The sequence below is a fragment of the Cyrtonyx montezumae genome, unplaced genomic scaffold, assembly GCF_038088225.1.
Source record: "Cyrtonyx montezumae isolate F1298 unplaced genomic scaffold, pur_monq_1.0 scaffold_3, whole genome shotgun sequence".
Taxonomy (NCBI): domain Eukaryota; kingdom Metazoa; phylum Chordata; class Aves; order Galliformes; family Odontophoridae; genus Cyrtonyx; species Cyrtonyx montezumae.
Genome location: NW_027072034.1, coordinates 67,539,868 through 67,560,974, shown reverse-complemented (window position 1 = coordinate 67,560,974; position 21,107 = coordinate 67,539,868). Strand labels below are relative to the sequence as shown.

The 21,107-nt window shown below is 37.1% G+C and overlaps 1 protein-coding gene across 1 annotated transcript in view; it reads right to left on the bottom strand.

The window, feature by feature from the left end:
* The window catches only part of ROBO2 (roundabout guidance receptor 2), a 407,749-nt gene that overhangs the window by 78,664 nt on the left and 307,978 nt on the right, over window positions 1-21,107 (bottom strand). Inside the window, exon 6 of the mRNA XM_065741855.1 lies at window positions 17,988-18,115. Within this exon, the coding sequence (XP_065597927.1) occupies window positions 17,988-18,115 (128 nt within the window). The remainder of the gene's footprint in view (window positions 1-17,987; window positions 18,116-21,107) is intronic.

The window sequence follows — 21,107 nt, the reverse complement described above, 5'->3', positions numbered from 1 at the left end:
AAAGCTTTATCTAACACATAAGGCTGTTCTGTAAGTCAGTAATTCAAAGCTCCGAGTACATGTACTTAACTTGTAGTGAAATGAGAGATAAACTTACTAGTTCAATCTATCTTTGATCTAATTATGAATATCCCTCATCTTCTTAAGGGCAGAAAAATAATGCCTTGTTTTGAAAAAAGGGACATTGAAAAAAAGCAGGAATTAAGGAGGTGCCTTTGTCTGGATAACTCAATTGGGTAGGTTGACCTTATTTCTCTGCTCTCTCCACGTCACACATCAAATTCCCTCTGGCATTTTACCATCTTAGGTGAATGTGAGATGCTGCCTCTGAGCAACAGATTTAGATTTTCTGGAGGCTCCAGTAAACAATGGCATATAGTTATTCACAGATCTGTTTTCTGGCTTTTCTCTGTAGAAGAAATGACTGCAAATTCACTACTAAACAAACAAATGAACCAGAATTTTAATCTAAATATGATATTTCCTATTCTCAGGAGAAACTGGCTTTTATTGGACACTGCATTAGTTAGAACACAAAACAAATCCCGCCAGCCAAATTGTATTATTTTAAGGAGTATGAATAAAAACATTTTTGCAAAATTAAAACCGCACTATGTTTTTTGTTTGTTCAAAGAAGCTCCGTAATGAAAGAAATCCCCATTTACTTCAGCTTGTCATCATTTTCAGCTATGGTTCTGTTTACAGACAGACACAAATGGCATGTTACTGCATGTTCTCACCGTATCAATTTTATCTATCAAATTCCAGCTGAGTAATGAGAATTGACAACTGAAAGTAACAGTTAATACTTGCAGGATAAATTTTGTTCAAGTACAACTACCAAATCAGTAAGACAACCATTATCTCCAGAGAACATAATGCAATCCTGAATCAGGGACAGCAAGGCTCTGATCACAGAATAAGCACTTCAATTTTTCTAAAAAGAGAGTTCATTAGCTACATACACAGATGCTGCTTATAAGGTAGATAAATATTATTACTCTTATTTTGCAAAAGGGTTAACTAAAAACATAGCTTCCTCGAAGTTCAACACCAGTAGAACATTGGCAAAAACCTTATTCAAGTCATTACTGCTCCTCTCAAATGAGGAACATTCTTAGAAGTCTGAAAAGGTACTGTTAGATTAATAACAGCAGGCTTGATATGCTTCAGCTGTTAAAGAATTATGAGCTACTTTAATGCTTAATTCAATCTAAACATTAAAGTGATCTGTTGAAAAAACTGTTAGGAAGCAGAAAACCAAGTGTTGTGCCTATCAACACTATCTTACCCTTTATTGTTTCGGATGTAACATTAGCTGAATTGGGATAAACAGAGTGGAAAAACTCCTGCCTAATTGACATTTGAAAGTCAAAGACAGCAGGTCTAAAAGGAAACATATTGCTTGGAGTCCACTGGACAAAAATATGAAAAAAGAACAATTAAGATTACAGATCGAGTGGATTTCTTTTTTTTTTTTTTAATAAAATTTTAAAAGTACATAGGAAATTAGATTTGATTTGTGGCAAATTATGCTTTGATACCGCATTCAGCAAGTGCTTGCTTCAATCAATGTCACACTAAAGCTCTGTTATGCTAATGGGAGCTCATGAGGGTGAGCGGGATGATATGGAAATCAGACGGTGAACATGAATAGAAAGCATAGGCCACGTACAAGGTGGGCTTTGCAATGAGGGGATGGGGAGGCCCTAAGGTTAATCACATCATGTTCAGAACTGATTTTACAGCACAGAACAGTATTCTATGGCAAGAATGAAATTGGAGATAGAAAAGTGTGAGCAGTAAGGTATTAGTTATTGAAAATGGTAACAGTGCTCTCTGCTGCACTCTTTCTAAATGTCATTTTATGTGTCACTGGATAGACCTTGTATTATACAATAAATATATATGAAGGTAGCCTCTGCTCAAGTGTTAAAGTCTTAGAAAAAAAGAAGTCAATATTACAAAATATTTCTCAATTATTTTCCAAGGCAGTAGAATCTCTAATATGCTCTAATGGATTACATTTTTTTATCTACAATTAGTGTCTCTCGATACTAAAGGTTATGCCGAGTCACCAGGAGCTGATAAAGATGCTGAAGTAGAAAAGCTTGACCAAGACAGTGAGTTTATCTCTCCTAGGTGAAGTCTGGTCACCTGATAAGAAATGCGGCAGAAGATGACTTAGAAGATGAGAAGAAAATTACCACAGAAAAATGTGATTTGACAGGAAATAGCACTGTGGATCCCACATAAAGTACCAGCAATATTTTCTTCCACTGACAGTTTTCAAAGCTAGTCCTAAGGTTTGTTGTTCACACTGAACATAATAATCCTAAGGGAATTCCATTATCATGACCTACTCACAGCATCTCCATCAGTTCAGGTGCCCTGAGGTATATAGAGTATATTGCAGTAGTTTTAATGAGAAGTATATATCATACTAAGTCTAGTATTTCTACTGCAAGCAGTAATGGAACTGTAATCACAGAAATTAATACCAGTTGGACTTTTTTTGTTGTAATTGCTTGTTTTTTTTTTTTCCTAACATCCTCAATTATCTAAGGAATTCACTATGTGATAATCTCATTTTTTCTAATGCAAACAATTTTCAGATAATGAAAAGTTTAGTAATCTTTTAATTAATTATTTGTACTGGTTGAAGTTGGTAGAAATTTTTCTACTGACTTACACAGTCTTCGGATCATTGTCACTGAAGAAATAGTGTTTTACAGGAAAACAGAGACTACAACAAATTTCAAAGGTCTGAAATTATAACTGATATTCAACTTCAAATTAAATTTGTCATTAAGGTTACTTAGGCAAGCTAAGTGATAAATACGAGTATTTCAATACAAACTGGATTTATTATCCATAAAGATATTTCTTTGAGTGGGTAGGGGGAAACATGCTAAATCTTCTAAGCAATAAACATCCCCCTCACTGCTGAGGAAAAAGGTTTGAAGAACAGGCAAAAGCACACTGTTTGATAAAGAATCAAAATGCTTTAAGACAGCTCTGTTTCCAGCAGTAGATGAGAATATTAGATTTTTACTGTCTCTTCATATTCTTTTTTTTAATTTGGTATTATACTTTTGCAGAAAACTCATTGTTATCTTTAGAGCAATTAAAGTTATGGTACAGTATAATTTATTAAGACATAGTACAGTATTCAGTTGCTCAGCTTAGAAGTAAGGGAGTCAGTTAATGGGATGAGATAATGGAGCCTTCTTCAAATGCTCTTCTGAGTTCTGGGATATCATCAATGCAAAACTTCCTAAGATTTGATAGCAGATATCTCAGTGTGCCTCTCAGCTCCCTACTGCAGTGATTATATTCAAGTGGACACTTAAGCCGATCTTCAATACATGCTGATACTTTAAGACATTGAACTCAGTTCCAGTCTTACCAAATACAGATCAAGACTTGCCTCTAAGATGTTTACATGAAGGATAGCAGAAATCCCTGGAATTCCAGCCAAACCATTACATATTTTCAAAATGAATGTAACCTTTGACATTATCAAAGGAGTAAGACTGTCTGTTCGCTTTCTTTGCTTGTTCCAGTGATACTGGACTAGGATACAGCAAAAGAAGTACAAGAATTGTTGAAAGAAAATGTAAAGTTTAGGTACTGTGAAACAGTTTGAAAGGAAAGCGTTGCTGATGGAGTATGTAGAGACGACAAACAGAGATTATCAGCCTCAAACACTGCAAATCTGAGCTGAGTCAGAAGTTCTTTCCTCATAAGTCCAAGTGTTGTTAACAGGCACAGATCACAACATGTGGTTTGTTGGACACAAAACTGTTAGTGAACTATTAGCTATGACTAACAATAAATCAAGGATGTAGCCTCTGACACAGGAGCCATAACAGAGCCAGAAGGAATGACAAGTTAGGTCTGCTATTTATTTATGTTTCTTATTTGAGATAAACCAATGGAAGTTTAGGATGGTCATTTTCTTTAAAGTGAACTGGTCTCAATCCCTAATCTGTATGAGTGTAGTTGGACTTTGAAACTAAAATGAGTGCATGGATCTCTTTTGTTTAAAAAACAATAACAAAAAGAAACTGCTATATTTTCTTCCTTTTTTAATTTAGAGTGTTAGCTTTCTTCAGTGATTTACTCTTCCGGTGGATCATTTTGCCAGTAAAAATGAGGAATAGTAGGTTACAGGGAATAACAAGTGATTCATGAAGTCCCTTGCCAGACTTGTGATATTATTTAAAAATGACACAAGTGGAGGTGGCAGAACAGGCACTTGATTTGAATTCTTCTGAAAGGTAGCTTCCTATAACCTAGGGATATCTATAATGCATAGCTCAGATACCATCTTTAACACTGACAGTACTTCAGATTCAATTCTCATATGTCCTGAACAGATTAATCAAATATACAAAATTAGAAATAGTGGAGCCAAGTGGGGAGAACTTTTAGCAAGTTGAATGCAAAGAAAGCACTGGAGAAGAGAAACAAGCTATAGTTGAACTGAGGTTCAACCCAGCAGAGGAAAGCTGGGTTTTGCCAAGATTCTGATAATCAACACCAGCTCTGATAGTTCTTCATACTTCTTATGAAAAATCTGAAAGTTCTGCTGGATTTTGTTTCTTTTCTTTCTATTTTTCTTTTCAAATAAAACACTTTTCACAGCAACATGAAAACATCACGCTAGAATGTTAAACTACTTTTCATAATTACAGTAATTGTTCTAATCTTCCACTTAAATTCAGGTTCTGAATTTCACTTAAAACATTTTTACCCCTCAGTTGTTCTGAAACACCAAAGCAGATAATCTCTGAAAGTGTAGAAGTACAGACTTCTTTTGTGTCTTTCTCTTTATAAGTGATGAAAGATGTAATAGAGAATCAATAAATAACAAGTGTTAACAGTTTTATATATTTTGACATATAGAATCTCTCTTTTATCCCTGGATGACCTAAAAGAAAGAAGCGGGATGAATCTGTGCAGTGCAAAAAACAGAAGATAAACAAGAATGACTTCTTATGATGGAGTGATGGCATAGGCAGACAAAGGAAAGGCAACTGATGTTGTTTACCTGGACCTGTGCAAGGACTTTGTCATTGTCACACACCCCCATCCTTATCTCTAAACTGGAGAGATATGGGTTTGAAGGGTGAACTATTCAGTGGTTGAAGAATTGGTTGGATGGTCATGGCCAAAGGGTAGCAGTCAACAGAGCTATGTTCAGGTGTTGACAGGTCATGGGTGGTGTCCTCCAATGGTCAGCCTTGGGAGTGGTGCTCTTCTACATCTTTATCAACAACCTAGATAGCGTGACCAATTGCACCCTCAGCAGGTTTGGTGATGACACCAAGATGAGTGGCGCAGTTGGTACAAGTAGAAGGAAGAGATGACATCCAAAGCAACTTAGACACGCTCGAAAAGTGCTGCTCTTGGGTTGGGAAAATCCTAGATATGTAAACAGATTAGGAAAAGAACTCCTTGAAAGCAGCCCTGAAGAGAAGGACTTGGAGAGGGGTGGTTCTAGTAGATGAAAAGCTGAACATGAGCCAGCAGTGTGCATGTGAAGCCCAGGCCAGCTGTATCCTAGGCTGTATCAAAAAAGTGGTGACCAGCATGATGAGAGGCGTGACTCTCCTCCTCTACTCTGCCTCTGTAAGGTTTCATCTGGAGTATTGTGTCTAGCTCTGGGGACCCCAGCATGAGAAAGATGAGGAAATGTTGGAGTGGGTCCAGAGGAGGACCATAAAGATGGTCAGAAGGCTGGAGCACCTCTCATACAAAGAAAGGTTGAGGGAATTGGGCTTGTTTAGATAGGAAAAGAGAAAGCACTGGGTAAACTTCATTGAGGCCTTCCAGTATTATTACCAGGAGGGAGACCTGATGTTTTATATAATGTTATAGTGATAAGACAAGGGGGTATTGGCTTTAAACAAAAAGAGGGGAGGTTTATTTTAGACATTAGGAGGAAATTTTGTACTCAGAGGATGGCAAGGCACCGGGACTGACTTCCCAGAAAAGCTCCAAATGTCCCAACCCTGGAGGTGTCCGAGGCCAGGTTGGATGGGGCCCTGGACAGCCTGATCTAATAGGTAGCAACCCATCCTATCAAGGGGTTGGAATTAGGTTATCTTTAAACTCCGTTAAAGCCAAAGCCGTTATATGATTCTATGAAAAAGAAGATTTGATATTCAAAGTTTGTCATTTTCAGTTAATTGCCAGATCTTCATTTATCACTGTTATAATAAAAATTGAAGTGAAAAGAAAAAAAAACTTTTTTTTTCCCCCCCTCTTCCTTGGGTCTACTCTCAATATAGTAAAATTATGAGAACAATTACAAAAAAAAAAATCCAACTCTGTCTTCTACATAGTTTAGAAAAAGGTGTCTACTATTTTCCCTCTCTTGCTGTTGTCTGAACTCCTCAGCAGCAGCGTTCTCTGTTGAAGAGACTCCTCTTCATTGTTGTACGGTGCATTTAAGCATTAAGTTTAAATATATAGTCTAAACTTTATCTCAGCATTGGACTACAGCTTGCTATTTGCACTTATATTTTATTATACCTAGTCCAATCATCTCCTCTAAGTGGCACTCGTACTTTACAGATGCTTCTAGAAAATCTTTTCTGTTAAGTCCTTCATTTAGTTTTGATATACACGTAGAGAAGTAGCACTGATTCTGACTGCTAAACACCTTATATTACTTAAGACTTTCTGTACACTAAACAATTGCTTGCTTGTTTTCTCTTCTTATTTTGCATTTTTATTCAAGTGCCTGAAATTCCAGATATAACTTTTACATAGATCAGATAGAGAAGAGATACTTCCCTAAATTTGTAATACTTTAGCCTACTTGATAAAGTAAACTGCACCAATAGATGGTCTGTCTTCCCTATACTTTCTGTGAGGTTAATAAAACAAATTACGCCAACAAAAACACACGTAATCTGTGATAACATGAGAGTCTGCTTGTAATGTATTTAAAAAAGGAAAGCATACCCCTTGCTGATATAGTAAGATTTCATCAAAATAACAAAAGTTATCCGCTTAAAAACAAAAAATCAAAAAACCCCCAAAACAAATAGGAATTTACACGCTGAAAATAAGAGCCAAGGAGGTGATGAGAAGAGTAAAGAATCTAGATTGGCTAGTAGGCTATAGCTATAGAGTGAAGCTCCTGGTTCATTTACCCCCGATAGCAAAAAAAAAACAACTGATTTTCTGCTCAATTTGGATCAGCGTAATGTGAAAAGAGGAAAAGGAGTGAGGAAGAAAAAAGACTATCTATGCTGATTGACAGTACTGGCATTGAAGGAATGGGATATACAGTAGTCTATCTGTTGATAAACACTGAGGTCTTAACCAAACTGTAATAACATGGCAGTGGTACAAGCTAGTAGCAGTTGACCCTCTTGCATCCCTCTAGGAACACCCACATTCCCTGCTCCCTTTTCTTCTCTGAAGTGCCTGTACACCAATGCACACCGCATGAGGAATAAACAGGAAGAACTAGAGATATGTGTGTGATCCTACAGACATGATCTCATTGTGATCACAGAGACATGGTGTGATAGCTTGCCTAACTGGGGTGCTGTCAAGGACAGCTATGTGCTTTTTAGGAAAGACAGACAAGCAAGGCCAGGCAGTGGAGTTGCTCCTTATGTAGGAGAACAACTGGAGTGTATGGAGCTCTGTCTGGGGATGACTGATGAATGAGTGAAGAGTTTATGGGTGAGAATTAAGGGGCTGGATAATACAGCTGACACTGTTGTGCTTGTTTACCACAGGCTGCCTGGTAAGGAGGAAGAAGTCAGTGAGGCCTTCTACAGACAGCTGGAAGTAACTTTACGATCACAGGTGCTGGTTCTCATGTGGCATTTAAACCACCTTGATATCTGATGGAAAATCAACAGTGCCAGGCACACACAGTCCAGGAGGTTCCTGCAGTGCATGGAAGATAACTTTCTGATGCAGGTGGTAAAGGAACCAGTGAGAAGAGGTGTGCAGCTAGCATTTGTTCTTACAAAAAAGGAAGGACTGGTTGATACAGTGAAGGTTGGGGACAGCTTTGGATGCACTGATCATGAGGCAGTGGAATTCAGGATCTTGAATGGAATACACAAGGCAATAAATAGGATGGCAATCCTGGACTTCAGGAGGGCCAACTTTGACCTCTTCAAGGACCTAAATGGTTTAGAACATTGGATGGTGAGGGGGCCCAGGAGAGCTGATTGACATTCAGGAATCTCAGACTCTGGAGATTAGAGGGAGAGTCTGGAGAAGACTTCCCTTTGGTCAAGGAGGATCTGGTCAGAGATTGTGTAGGCAATCCATACAAATCCACAGACCCCGATGAGATGCACCCAAGAGTACTGAGGGAGCCAGAAGTGATTGCCAAGTTGCTCTAGCCTTCTTTGATGTCATGACCAGCTGAGTAGATGAGGGGAGAGCAGTGGATGTTGTTTAACTTGACTTCTAGGCTTTTGACATGGTCTCCCATAACACCCTCATAAGTAAGCTTAGGAAGGGTGGGATAGATGAGTGGACAGTGAGGTGGATTGAGAACTGACTGACTGGTAGAATTCGAAAGGCTGTGATTAGCAGCAGAACCTAGTAGGAAGCCTGTAGTTCATGGTGCTCTGCAGGTGTCAGTACTGGATCTGGTCTTGTTCAACATCATCATCAATGACCTGGATGAAAGAATAGAATGCATCCCCAGCAAATTTGCCGATGATACAAATCTGGGAGGAGTGGCTTACACACCAGAAAGCTATTCTGCAAGACCACAAAAGGCTGGAGAGGTGGGTCGAGAGGAACCTGATGAGGTTCAACAAGGGCAAATGCAGAGTCCCACACATGGGAAAGAATAACCACACGCATACTGATTAGGGGCTAACCTGCTGGAAAAGAACTCTGAAGAGGAGAAACTAGGTGTCTTGGTGGACAACAGGATGACCGTGAGCCAGCAGGGTGTCTTTGTGTAGAAGAAGGCCAATGGTATTCTGAGGTGCATTTAAAAGAACATCGCCAGAAGGTCAATAGAGATTATTGTCCCCGGCTGCTCTGCCCTGGTAAGGCCACATCTGGAGTACTGTGTCCAGTTCTGGGTTCCCCAATTCAAGAATGATAGGGAACTTCTAGAGAGAGTCCAAAGGAGAGTGACAAAGATGGTTAGGCATCTGTAGTACCTCCCTTTATGAAGAAAGGCTTAGAGACCTGTATCTGTTCACCCTGTTCTCCTCACCAAGATTGAGGAGAGCTCTTATCAATGCCTATAAATATCTACAGCAGTCAAGAGGGTGAGGCCAGTTCCTTTTCAGTGGTGCCCAGTGACAGAAAAAGGAGTAATGGGCAGAAACAGTAATACAGGAAGTTCTACGCTAACACGAAGAAAAAGATCTTTACTGTGAGGGTGACAGCGCACTGGAACAAGCTGCTCAGAGATGCTGTGCAGACTCCTCTGGAGATATTCTAAACTCTCACAAACACTTTTCTGGGTAACCTACTCTGGGAAACCTGCTTTAGAATCGGACTAGATCATCTCCAGAGATCCCTTCCAACCCTTGTGATCTTGTGAATAAAGAAAGCAAAGAGAAAAGGGAAAGGATTAATGTATTGATTTCCATCCACCTCTCAAAGGAAAAGTAACAGATTTCACCTTTAAAAAAAGTGGAAAGTTTGCACGTGGAGCAATACATCAAAAGAATCATTTTCATACACCACTTTTCAAATACTTATGGAAAGACTCAGAATCCTTCTGAGGAACTGAAAAGCAAGGAAACAATTCCTACAGATTTGAGCATACATAATGAACTCGGAACAGCTATAAAAGATTTACACATCAAAACCCTCAAAGCTTTCCCAAGCTAGAGTTCAGCAATAAAAATAAAAAGCTAAATGAAATCAAAACATCAAACAAAAAAGAAAGGAGGCCCTTTATCACTTCCTGCACTTGCTGTAACTAATTTTCTGTAAGAGAAACACTATGAGCATAGGCACATACTTAGTAGACTCACTAAAACTTCAGGTAGGCAAGGGCCATCCTTTAAATGTTTGATGATTAATGTGTTCTGGCCTATATAACCAAAACATATTTCTGTGGTACCTTGAGTCGTTACAGAGATTCAAGCATAAGTTCATCCAGCACAATTTGCAGAAGTATAAAGGATAAAGAATTTAGGATTTTTTTAAGTGGTATTTGATAGGCTACAAAATGTCAAAACAAGTCAATTCTGTATTTTTTCTTTTTACTATTATTCAGAGACCTAAGTATTTCATTCTGTGGAAACCTTTTGACTTTATTCTAAAGGACTTGCCAAGAGACAAATAGGAAAAATGCATTATTCTTTCACTTAAGGAAGAAATAAATGGAAGAATTCTAATGTTTACTGCTGCACCTACCACCTTTTGGGAACTTTTATATGTGACAGCAGCAGGCAGACAAAATGCTGCACTTTGATACAGACAGATAGATTTCTGCCACTGAAAGATGGCACAGCAGTGCCAAGCATGACCTCATCTATTCTGTCACACACCAATTGTCATCGCTGATATAGCTGTATAAATCCTCAGTGACTCAAATGAAGGTGATAGTTTCATTAATACACTAAAAATAAAACTGTTCTCCTGTAAGCCAGAATGAAATGGAAAAGGATAGAATTCTTTCTCAGCTATCATCTAAACAGTGTGATTTCAAGCCACAAAAACTAATACAACCTTGTTTAAGTTAGCCTTTTCTATTTTGTTTCATGCTGCAGCACTCAGAACTGATCATTAAGGCATGCCTGCTGATTTATGACCTGAGAGCTTTCCACTACATTTAAGTGAAATGTAGTGACATTACACTTAAATATGCATAGGTTGCATTTAATTAGTAAGAGATTTTGAATATTCATGGTAAATGTCTTATCTGTTTCTCTCTTCTCCAACATGGCGGAGAAGTTATTGTAGCTTGCCTGGTCTACCCTCACTTAGTTAATTCCAGATAATTTCTATCCAGGTGGCAAAATCATCTGGCCATTTGTTGCATGTTGCTACTTTCTAAGAAGATGAGTCAAGGCAGATTAAGTAAACTTGATTCACTACAAAGCAATTGAAATGCAAAGAAATGTATTTTGACCTGAACATAGTTGAAAATAATTTGAAAACAGTCCTTTGTCTTCTGAATGACCTTTGTGCAATAACCAAAATCCAAATGAAGCATTAGACATAAATCGTCATGTATCTTATATCTGAACTTAGTTTTAAGACATGACCTTAGAGCAGTATAGCAACTACTTCTGAAAAGTAGATCAGTGTCACTTTTAGATAGAATTGTATGAAACTCCTGGGCCCCTTTCCTCTCAACTTTTGGGCTACTTTTTGCAGCTTTTCTCCTGCATGGCTACTATGAGAAATACAGCAGAGTGCCAAAGTGAGAAAATATTAACTTCCTCATGAAGAAAATTCACCTAGCAAGTGAAATAACAGAAGAAATAGGGATAAATGTGGATAAATATGTTGTTTCCCAAACCCATCCGTTGTTAATCTTTTAACAAATAATTTCAAAGATTATAAATAAGAGAACACCTATTTCAAATATGAGCAACATGTTTATACCTAGCAGCAACTCCAAACATGAGTAATCTAGCTGTTAAATTCACCAGCTGCCATCCTCCTCAGGCAAGATCATACCTCATTTTGTCTATGTAGCATAGACTGTATGTTAATATCTGCTTGAATCAAATATGGTCATTGGCAGAAGTAATCCCGCTCCTGAATTTTCCACTCAAGCTGAAATTTAAATGAAAATGTCACGACTATAAGAATATAAATATTTGAAACAGGTAAAAACTAAACAGGAGATGAAAACGATTCAGTTTGCAGTAAGAATTACAATCCCTGAATGTTAAAAATATGTAAAAATGTATGTATCTATTCTTCAGCAACAAGCCATCAAAATGAAATTTTTTGTTCCACTTTATAGCACAGTAAAGACAAAACTGCTCTGCAACGGAGGTAGTGATGAAAGGCAGATGTACCCAGACAATGCGCAGGTATCAGGAAATAATATAAATTTTTACACTCCTCTCCTTCAGTTTAACACACATGTAAGTATAAAATACAATTCTGTTAAAAAATCACCTTCCTGAAGAGCTATGAGTGTAATAATATCAAGTAGAGTTTGCTTTAGCTTCTTTTTGTAGGAGAGGTAATTTTTGCTCTGCGTTCGAGTCAACTCTCTAAACATAGCAAAACAAAAAAGCTACAAGATTGGACTCACCATTCCTGTCAGAATACAAATTTAACAGATCATTTGAATATTCTGGTGGTGAAATGATGGTGGATAGAGAAGTTACTTTGTTTTGTTCTACCTGTCTGTGCATTTTCAACAGCATAGATGGCTGCCTGCTTTGCCTACTTCTGAACAGAATGGAGACAAGAACATTAGGATAACAAGAAAATAAAAAGTAAAGGCATACACTATTATACGGAGAGCCCTGCCTTTTCTAAAGGTACAGGATTAGATGTAAGTGATCAAAGAAAGTGATCTGCTTATACACTGGAACCACTACACTTACAGAATATACTGTCTAGAAATGTCCAGAATATACTGTCTAGAAATGTTAAAAATCTTTGGGATTATTTACTTTACAATCTCTTTTACAATTCATAATCACTAAATGAAATAATTTGGTAAAGACCACATGCTCATATAATGACGATAACGTAGATCAGTCTAATTTATCTTTTCCTGAATAAATCATATAAAAGAAGAATTTTCTTTGCACCAGATGTTCACATGTTACAAAATAGCATAGTGTTGGCAGGGAACATGACAAACTGATCACAGCATGGTCACACAAGGGAATCATACACCTGGATATAAGGTTACTTGAGACCAAGAGCTTCTACATACGCTTCAGACAGGGAATCTCACACCACTCAAGGGGCCTGAAGACTCTTAAAAGAGAATCAGCACTATGAAATAAGACAGCATCAGCATGAGCACTGATAAAGCCTATCACTTTCTAGTGAATCTTCAGTCTTAATGTGGCTTTCTAAGAGTCTGAAACCATCTGCACCTGATGCTTTTTTTTTTCTTGCCTGTCTTTTAGAAGTGAGCAAAGTCAAAAAAAGAAATAGAAGTAAAACAATATTTTCTAGCCTTTTTTTTAGTGAATGAAGAAGCAAATCTAATAATTAGCAAACAAACAAAAAAGCCTCTAACAGGAGATATGATCACAGAAGCAAACTAAACTCATACTGAACTTTCTGAGGAGAGGAAACCTGTTTTTATAGGTTTACTCCAGTTTCACTGTTAGAACTCCTGGGAATTAATTTATTGACAACTAGCATAATCTCAAAGTAATACAGTAGGGACTCAAGTTTAAAGCTTGTTATCAACTTTCAAAATGGAGAACTGTGAATTACTCTCCTACATGGGGAATTATCCAAGTGTGACTAAGCAACAAAGTGACTGCAGAGGTACGTGGCTTGGCTCCATTCATGATAGTTCAAGAAAGCTAACGAGCATGGGATCACCCTCATTCTGGAAACAGATGCCTAATCTGGATCTTATTTTTAAATTATTCCAAGATTTCTTCCTCCAACTTCATTACAGTAAAGACCCGAGATAAGGTCAAAATAATAAACTTTAGTCAAATGCAGTTCTAAAAAAATGCTTACTACATAAAGACTAAACCTCTTAGGAATTTCCATAAACACCATACAGACTTTTCACACTAATGCCCCCCACAAAAAACAACAAAAACAGAGTAACCATATTGTTATTGTAGAAGATACATATAAATGCAAACTGCAAAAATCAGAGGAGCAGTGCAGTCAAATTTTTAAAAGTCCATGTAGGTACAGAGTAAACATCCGTGAATGAAAATTAAATAAGTTCAGGATATTTGTGAACACCAAAAATTAATTTCAGCTAGCAGCAGTCGCAATTTTTCCATTACACTCACTTAGATTTCTGTAAATTTTTAGAAGTAATTTCAAAAGCAAAGGAAGGAATCCAATTTTCACAATAAGAATTCAAAATCCAGAGGCCATCTTCCTCTGGACTTGTTATTCAGAAGTCACAACCCATACAGTGCATTCCAGAATGCACTCCACGTTGACCCAAGAGTGAAAATCAATGATGAACTTTCTTAACAAGCACGGAAATCTACTCCATCCCCTCTTCAATTTCAGGAGTATTTCATTTCAAAAGACTTTGAAAAATACAAAAAAGACAGGACATGCAAAGCCTGTGCTTTTACTGCTATGCAATAGAGGCATAATGAGCTGATCATTTAGGGCCTGATAGAAGCTCACCAAAGTCAATACAATCCATTCTGTTGATTTCAATGGCTTTTATATCAGGCCCTTAAATAGACTGTTAAAAATATCTGAATGATTTTGGCTCAGTATCATCACATCTGTTCAGTTTCACTGACAGGTTATTTCTTGGCGATTTGGCAAATGTATTTATGCATGACATAGCAGAAAATAGAAAGTTCAGAAATAGCACTTTGTCAGTCAAAATCACTTGCCTGGTGGTATAAAGTTAATACTATTAAACACTGGCTGCTAACTTAAGCCAGTTAAATGCTGTTGCAAATGAAAGATGAAGCATTGCATGAAGCCATGCTAAAATGGATAGAAGGATGGTTACTTACCAACGGGGCGAGCTGTTGACATTACAATGGTGTAGTGAGAACATAAAGAAATTAAAAAAGAAAAGAATATCTGTCAGAATGCATGACGTGTAATGTTACGTTAAACTATGGATACTACCATGATTGCTAACCCCTCAAATGACAGCCTAAGTAAAATATTTACTATTATTTCTGTTCAGTCATGTGTTACTATTACCACATTTATTTGAGCACAGTATCTGAGCAAGCTGACTGGACCCATTCTGTGAGAAACATTTTTTGTTATCTTCACATGCCATCATCTAGTATCACTGTTAGTCCCTGATAAAAGAGAAATCACTTGCACTAGAAAAAAACTTCTAGATCCTGATGAACACATCAATTTAAGCTACAGACTGCCAAATGTCATGCCAGTAGATGCAATGCATTTACTTTCTGAGTCAAATATCAATTGAATTTTAAGCATGGTCAGTCACTACAGCAGTAGGGTCCACAAAAAGCTCAGTACAATTTTTCTCATTCAATAACAGGCATGAAAACACATTGCTTTTTCCTCACTGACAGTGCCAACAAAAAATGTAACAAATAGGCCAAAATGGTCACTGGGATTTCAACCCAGAATCTCTCCCAAATTACAGCTTAGGTAACTTCTACTTCCAAAAAAAAAAATTGCTGCTGAATGATTGACAGGTTAATACTGTTTCAGACTGATATCAAGATTGAAAGCTGCTGCTGCAACAGATGATTTCTTGATGATAGCAACAGCCGCTCATTATAGTTGTGTTGGGAGAGAGGACTGCCTGTCTCTCTGCTAATAAAATATAGACATCTCCTTTCCCAAGAACTAAAAAGCTGGACATAAAGTTGACTCAGTGCTTCAATCTCGTTACATGAAACTTCCCTTATTTTAGCAGTACAAATAGTTACATATTTTTGAGTAGCATTATTTATTTATTTAACTATTTATTTTAAAAGAAGATAACCAGCTCTATATCCTTACGTGCAGACTAGGGCCAAAGCGAAGGCATGCAGATCTCTATGTAGCACAGTGTGCCAAGTATTTTTTTTTAGTTCTCAGCATTTCTGTACCTTTATTCTGACTTTGTCACACTCACTTCAGTTATTTCAACCCTGCTGCCCTTTCTCAAACTACTACCTATTTTGAGAAATTCTGTTTTTTAGTATTATGACATATTCCTGCTCTCACAGAAAGATAAGGAATGAGTGATGTGCATCTTTCCAAGATGGGGCCTGACCACTGAATCACCGAATTCAAATTCTGTTATCATTTACAACTGTTTAACAGTTGTACAACAGTGCAGCAGCGAACTCCCCAACTGCATTCTCATTCATTGCTTTGAGAAGATGGAACTGTGAGGGAGGGAGCTAAGGATTATGCTGTTGCTTCCAGGTTTGCAAGTTTTTGACTGCAAGTTGAAACTGCAGAACAAACACACACAAGGACCAAGGAACCCTCAAAGAGAATTTGCAAGTGCTAAGTGGCTTTCTCCTCAACATGAAGAGTGATTTTACTAGTATCAATTTCAAAAATTTCAACAAAACTGATGAAAGTTTAAGAATTTATAATTAACTCTTCCTTAACTAAAAAGAACACACCACGTGTAGTCCCTTTTAAGTCATCCGGAGTTTGTCTGGTACTTTGTTTCCAGGAAATAAAGACTAATAACATTTCTCCACTGAATGTCTTAGCTTTTCTCATTTTCTGTTACCCTGAAAATTTAATATGCTTATATTATCATGGCTCTCTTTCCGTTGGATAAACACTATGTAGCTGAATGTAAATTGCAAACCTAGGGGACAGTAGTACCCAAGATAATGAAAGCCTGCTTTTACTGTAGGAAAAATCAATTAAATTATATATTTTGTTTTGTTTTTTCATTTTAATTTGATCAAGTTCAAGCTTCAGTGATTCCAAAGGATTTTTTGCTTGCTTCTAGTTATTGCTTATATTACAAGTCTATATTATACAAATATTAAAAGCCTGCTCCAAGAATGCATAGAGCAGACACAGTTCTAGAGTGTTTAAAGGCTACTGAATTGATTGCCAGATATACTGGATATCATGATTCTGCCTGTGACAAAGGAACAGATTTAGAGCATTTCTGGGAGTCCAGTTTAGTGACTATTTTTCTCACATTACAAAAATGGAAAAACAACCTCATACACAAACATGTAACAGGTAAACCTACTTATTCAGATGAAAAGAGAAGATCCACATTACTGCATATTACCTAGATCAAACACTGAGGTAGTATTTTAGCAAATGGACTATCGCAATATTCTCTTTCCTTTGTTATATACTAACATCTCTCCTTCTACAAAACCATTTGGTGCTTTCTTGCCCTTTGAATTCAGCAAATTAAACTGAACTGTGCCCATGCATTAAATGGATGGAAATGGAAGCTGGCCTCTTGGGTCAGTTGACCCCTGTTCTAATAAAGCAATCCACTGAGACTCTGAACATTTGATTTAACGTGTATGAAAAGAGAAGCACAGATAAAGCCAAAAATGTTTTTATTAACCTTTCACAGCTCTACTGAAAACTGTCAGCATGCACCACTAAACTGTGAAATAGTATCTGCATGATACCCATTGTGCCAAATTGTAGCTTATCTTTTGGAATGAAGTAATAACTACTAAATTCTATTTACTAATACAGAAATATTATCCCACAAACTTCTCTTGCGATAATCTTTAGCATGTCCGTATCTACTGTCACATAAGACATTTGGGCAGCTCATTATTCTTCTTGTGTTAAAACCTCTTTACCATATCGAATAGCACACCATAAACAATGAGTGGATACTAAAAACTGGGGATACTTTAAGAGCGTATGCATTACCTTGTACTAATTATAAAACTTAAGTTTTTTTTATTTTACCCGTAAAATAAACTCCGTTCAAAGGAAAAGAATAATGTCAAAGTGTTCAGTTGAGGCAGAGCTAATAATTCCATTATACTATGTAAACTACGTTTGACATTAGTAAACACAGTGCACTCCTTATATTTATTAGGGAATAGATCCCTAATAACAACAATTTAAACTGATTTTTTACATATGAAAGTGTGCATATAGTTTTTTACTGCTTGCTTATGAAAACACATGCATCTATTCTTCAATAAAAATATTAGAACAGATCATGCACTGCAAGAAGATCCTATCCTACTGAAATCAACTAGAATATTTTCACAGATATCAATGGGAGACAGATTTCAGACTTGAAGTAAATCAGTACAGTACCAATAACTGCACAGGATGTGTGAAAACTGAACTTAACAGGTAACGATTTGGGTCATTTTGTCAGAAAGCAACTGATCCATCCAAGACACAAGCTCTCTCTCCACAGGAACACTCACCCCGCACAGTAAGGGTAGCAGATGCTTCCACTTTTCCAACTCGATTCTCAGCAATGCACATGTAGGTGCCTTCATCTGTGCTCATGGCCTTCTTGATACGCAAAGTGTAGTCATCTTTAATGTCATACCTGTGTTGGTAAAAAAAAAAAAAAAAAAAAGAATGAAAGCATTTTGTATCTGACAGAAATGTACAAAACTCACCTGGAATATGTTAGTCTGACTCTATCTGGGAATCAACTTTGGAAGATAAATTATTATCTAGCATTAGATAATTCCACCAAACATTAATCTCTGTGACATTTTTATTGTTCTCTGCATTAGTTAGAAACTTTACATAAAATTAGTATTTCTATGTTCAATCAGTATTAGGGTTTTATTAATAATACCTTGCACTTCATCCTTGATCTAGAATAATGTGACAAAATTAAGCTATCAGACATCAATTATGAATACATGACAGCTCAGGTTTATCACACCTTTAACTTTGTGAGCAACATATTTTACCTTTAGCTGATTTGGAATTTTTCTTTTATATATAGTTCTTCACTATATCAGCAACCCCTTAGGAAAACTAAGCATGTTGGTAGGATCTGAAACTATAATATTATGAACAATAAAAATGTATTCAAGCTCTGGATGGTGACATTTATGGAAGAGGCACATTAAAGGAGATTTATCAATTTCACAAATACACTACAGAGTGATTCATTAAGAGTGAACAATAACATTCTCCTTCTTAAAATAAATTTGAAAGACTTCAGTTGCATCCATTTGTTTGCTTCTACTGTTGTAATAATTGTAAAACTATGAGGATGTATAAAATTTGAAAAAATAATAATCTGTAGTAGGCTGTTAACATTCATTCACAAGGCATTCAGAGTGCTCCAATCTAGAAAAATGGAAAAATATTCTCAGTTAAATAGTTACTAGCCTGCAAAAGCTTAACAAACTATTTTAGGCTTTAATCCAACCTCATTAAGTCAACTAGAGACTTTATCTTGTATGAGACTTTATTTGGCTGCTGAATCAGGAAAGCACCAGTTTTCAGCACAGATATTTTGCTCTTGAAATACCCTCTTGGAAATTTATTTTCAACAGCACTTCTTCTAGACATAAGACAGTGATATCTTAATTAAGTCTCTTTGAATGGTGTTTTCGCTTCACATTCTCATGCATCAAATAGTGAAAAAGGCAAATGAGACTGAAGAAAGATCTGGACCTCAGGAGATGTCAGTAACTGAACTGTGTAAATGTTTACTACATAACTTCAGAAAATCTAACTTACCTTCTCTTTGTTATACAGTAAAGACCCTGCAAGCTTATTCAGCAAACATACTGAAATGATAGAGAAGAGCATGCTTACTCATGTTTTAATGAGTAAGAATGCAATGTTATTATTTACAAGAATGTTGTGAGGCTCTTTATGAGTATTTTTAAATGCCTTGGGAGCATCACATGTACATAGCATCCATCACTATTGGCTCCTATAATACAGCTATAGCTAATATAGCTGTGTGCTAATAGATATAGAAGTATCTTAACTCAAAGAACCCTATATGCTGTTTCAAGTTCTGCTATGTCTCAGTAGAGCCCACGGCATTCATTAGACTATTACCTTTGTTTCAAGAACAAAGAGAAGTCAAAGCATTTTCTTATACTCATCACAATGCAGTAGTTTCATTCTATACTCAGCAAGTCCATTCTAGTCATTATCCGTGAGTTTAAAAAGACCAAATTAAGGCTAGCTGTTTTGTCACAAAAAAAAAACAACAACAACCATAAACACAGATCAGATCTCTTTCATTGGGAGTTCCACCTAACTGCATGTGTTTCCTGTGTGTCAGATTTAACTAATGAATAAAATGATAGAAATATGTCATTGAGAAGAATAAGCAGAATGGTCAGAAAATTTAGGGACTATTTTTGCTAGTGTAGTACCATTGAGTGATTAAAGAGAATTATGACAATAGAAAATCTAACGTGTAACTTCTGGATTGGTTGAGAGCTGTTGCAGATACTCATTCCAAAACCACAAGCAGCTGAGGCACATTTCATCCTGACTATACACAAATTATGCAGTTCTGCACTCTGTGCTGGTCTAGTCAATGGCAAACGGAATCACTGTTTCCAAATTAGAGAAAAGGCAAAGGATCTCCTTTAAAAATCTCAAGAATATTACATCATATCCCACAACAATGAAGTAGTTATTTATCTTTGGCCACCACAGAATTACAGACAAAAGAAAATGCTCATTCTCTTGACACAAGGCCAGATGCAGGGGACTGAAAATATGAAGTTGTACTCACCTCCTGTGAGATGGCAAAACTAAGATCAGCTCTAATGAAAATATGAGTTGGATACAGGAATCACATTTACAAAGCTGGGCAACAATTAGGACAGGGCCTTACGGTCTGCTGTGGGCTGCAGCTGACTTGTTCCTCTTCATCTCACTGATGTGCTGGTGCTGGCATGCCAGCCAGCTGCCTTGGAGGCTTCAGCAGTCTTTATGCTTGCACCTGCCAATCATGTAAATTGTGCAAAGGCTGCTGGGGGAAAAAGCCAGCTGCATGGCATGCCAGGACGCAGAGAGGGAGTACTGCCATCATCTCCCTCTTGGGTTGTGAAATGGAGGAAGCAGTAAACATGTCACTGTCATGGCCCAGTTATCAATTACTTCAAGGAGTGGCCCAGCTCTCCTAGTCTGCTTCTGCAATGAGACCATACTGAGTTTTTGGACCACCCTGGTAGAACATGCCGTCTAGCAATTGGATTCATACACAGATGGGCCCATGGGATGTCATAACCATCTGCTGTCCTGAAGTACTGATATGCTGCCCCTCAGTCATCTGTTCCTCTTACACTGTCCTCAGAAGTCACCATGGTTCAGTGAAGAGCTTTTGACAGATGAAGCAGGCAGGAAGGAGAAAGGAAGAAAACTGGCTTTTAGCTTTAGCTTATCTATAGCAGCACAAATAGCTTGTATGAGAAAGGAACCATAAAGTAACAAGGTGAGAAGGCTGAATATGGTTGTATATTCAAAGTAACAAGGTCAGAAGGCTGAATATGGTTGTATTTTCTGTTTCTCAAGCAACGACCAGCAAAATTTGGAATAGTGTCTGA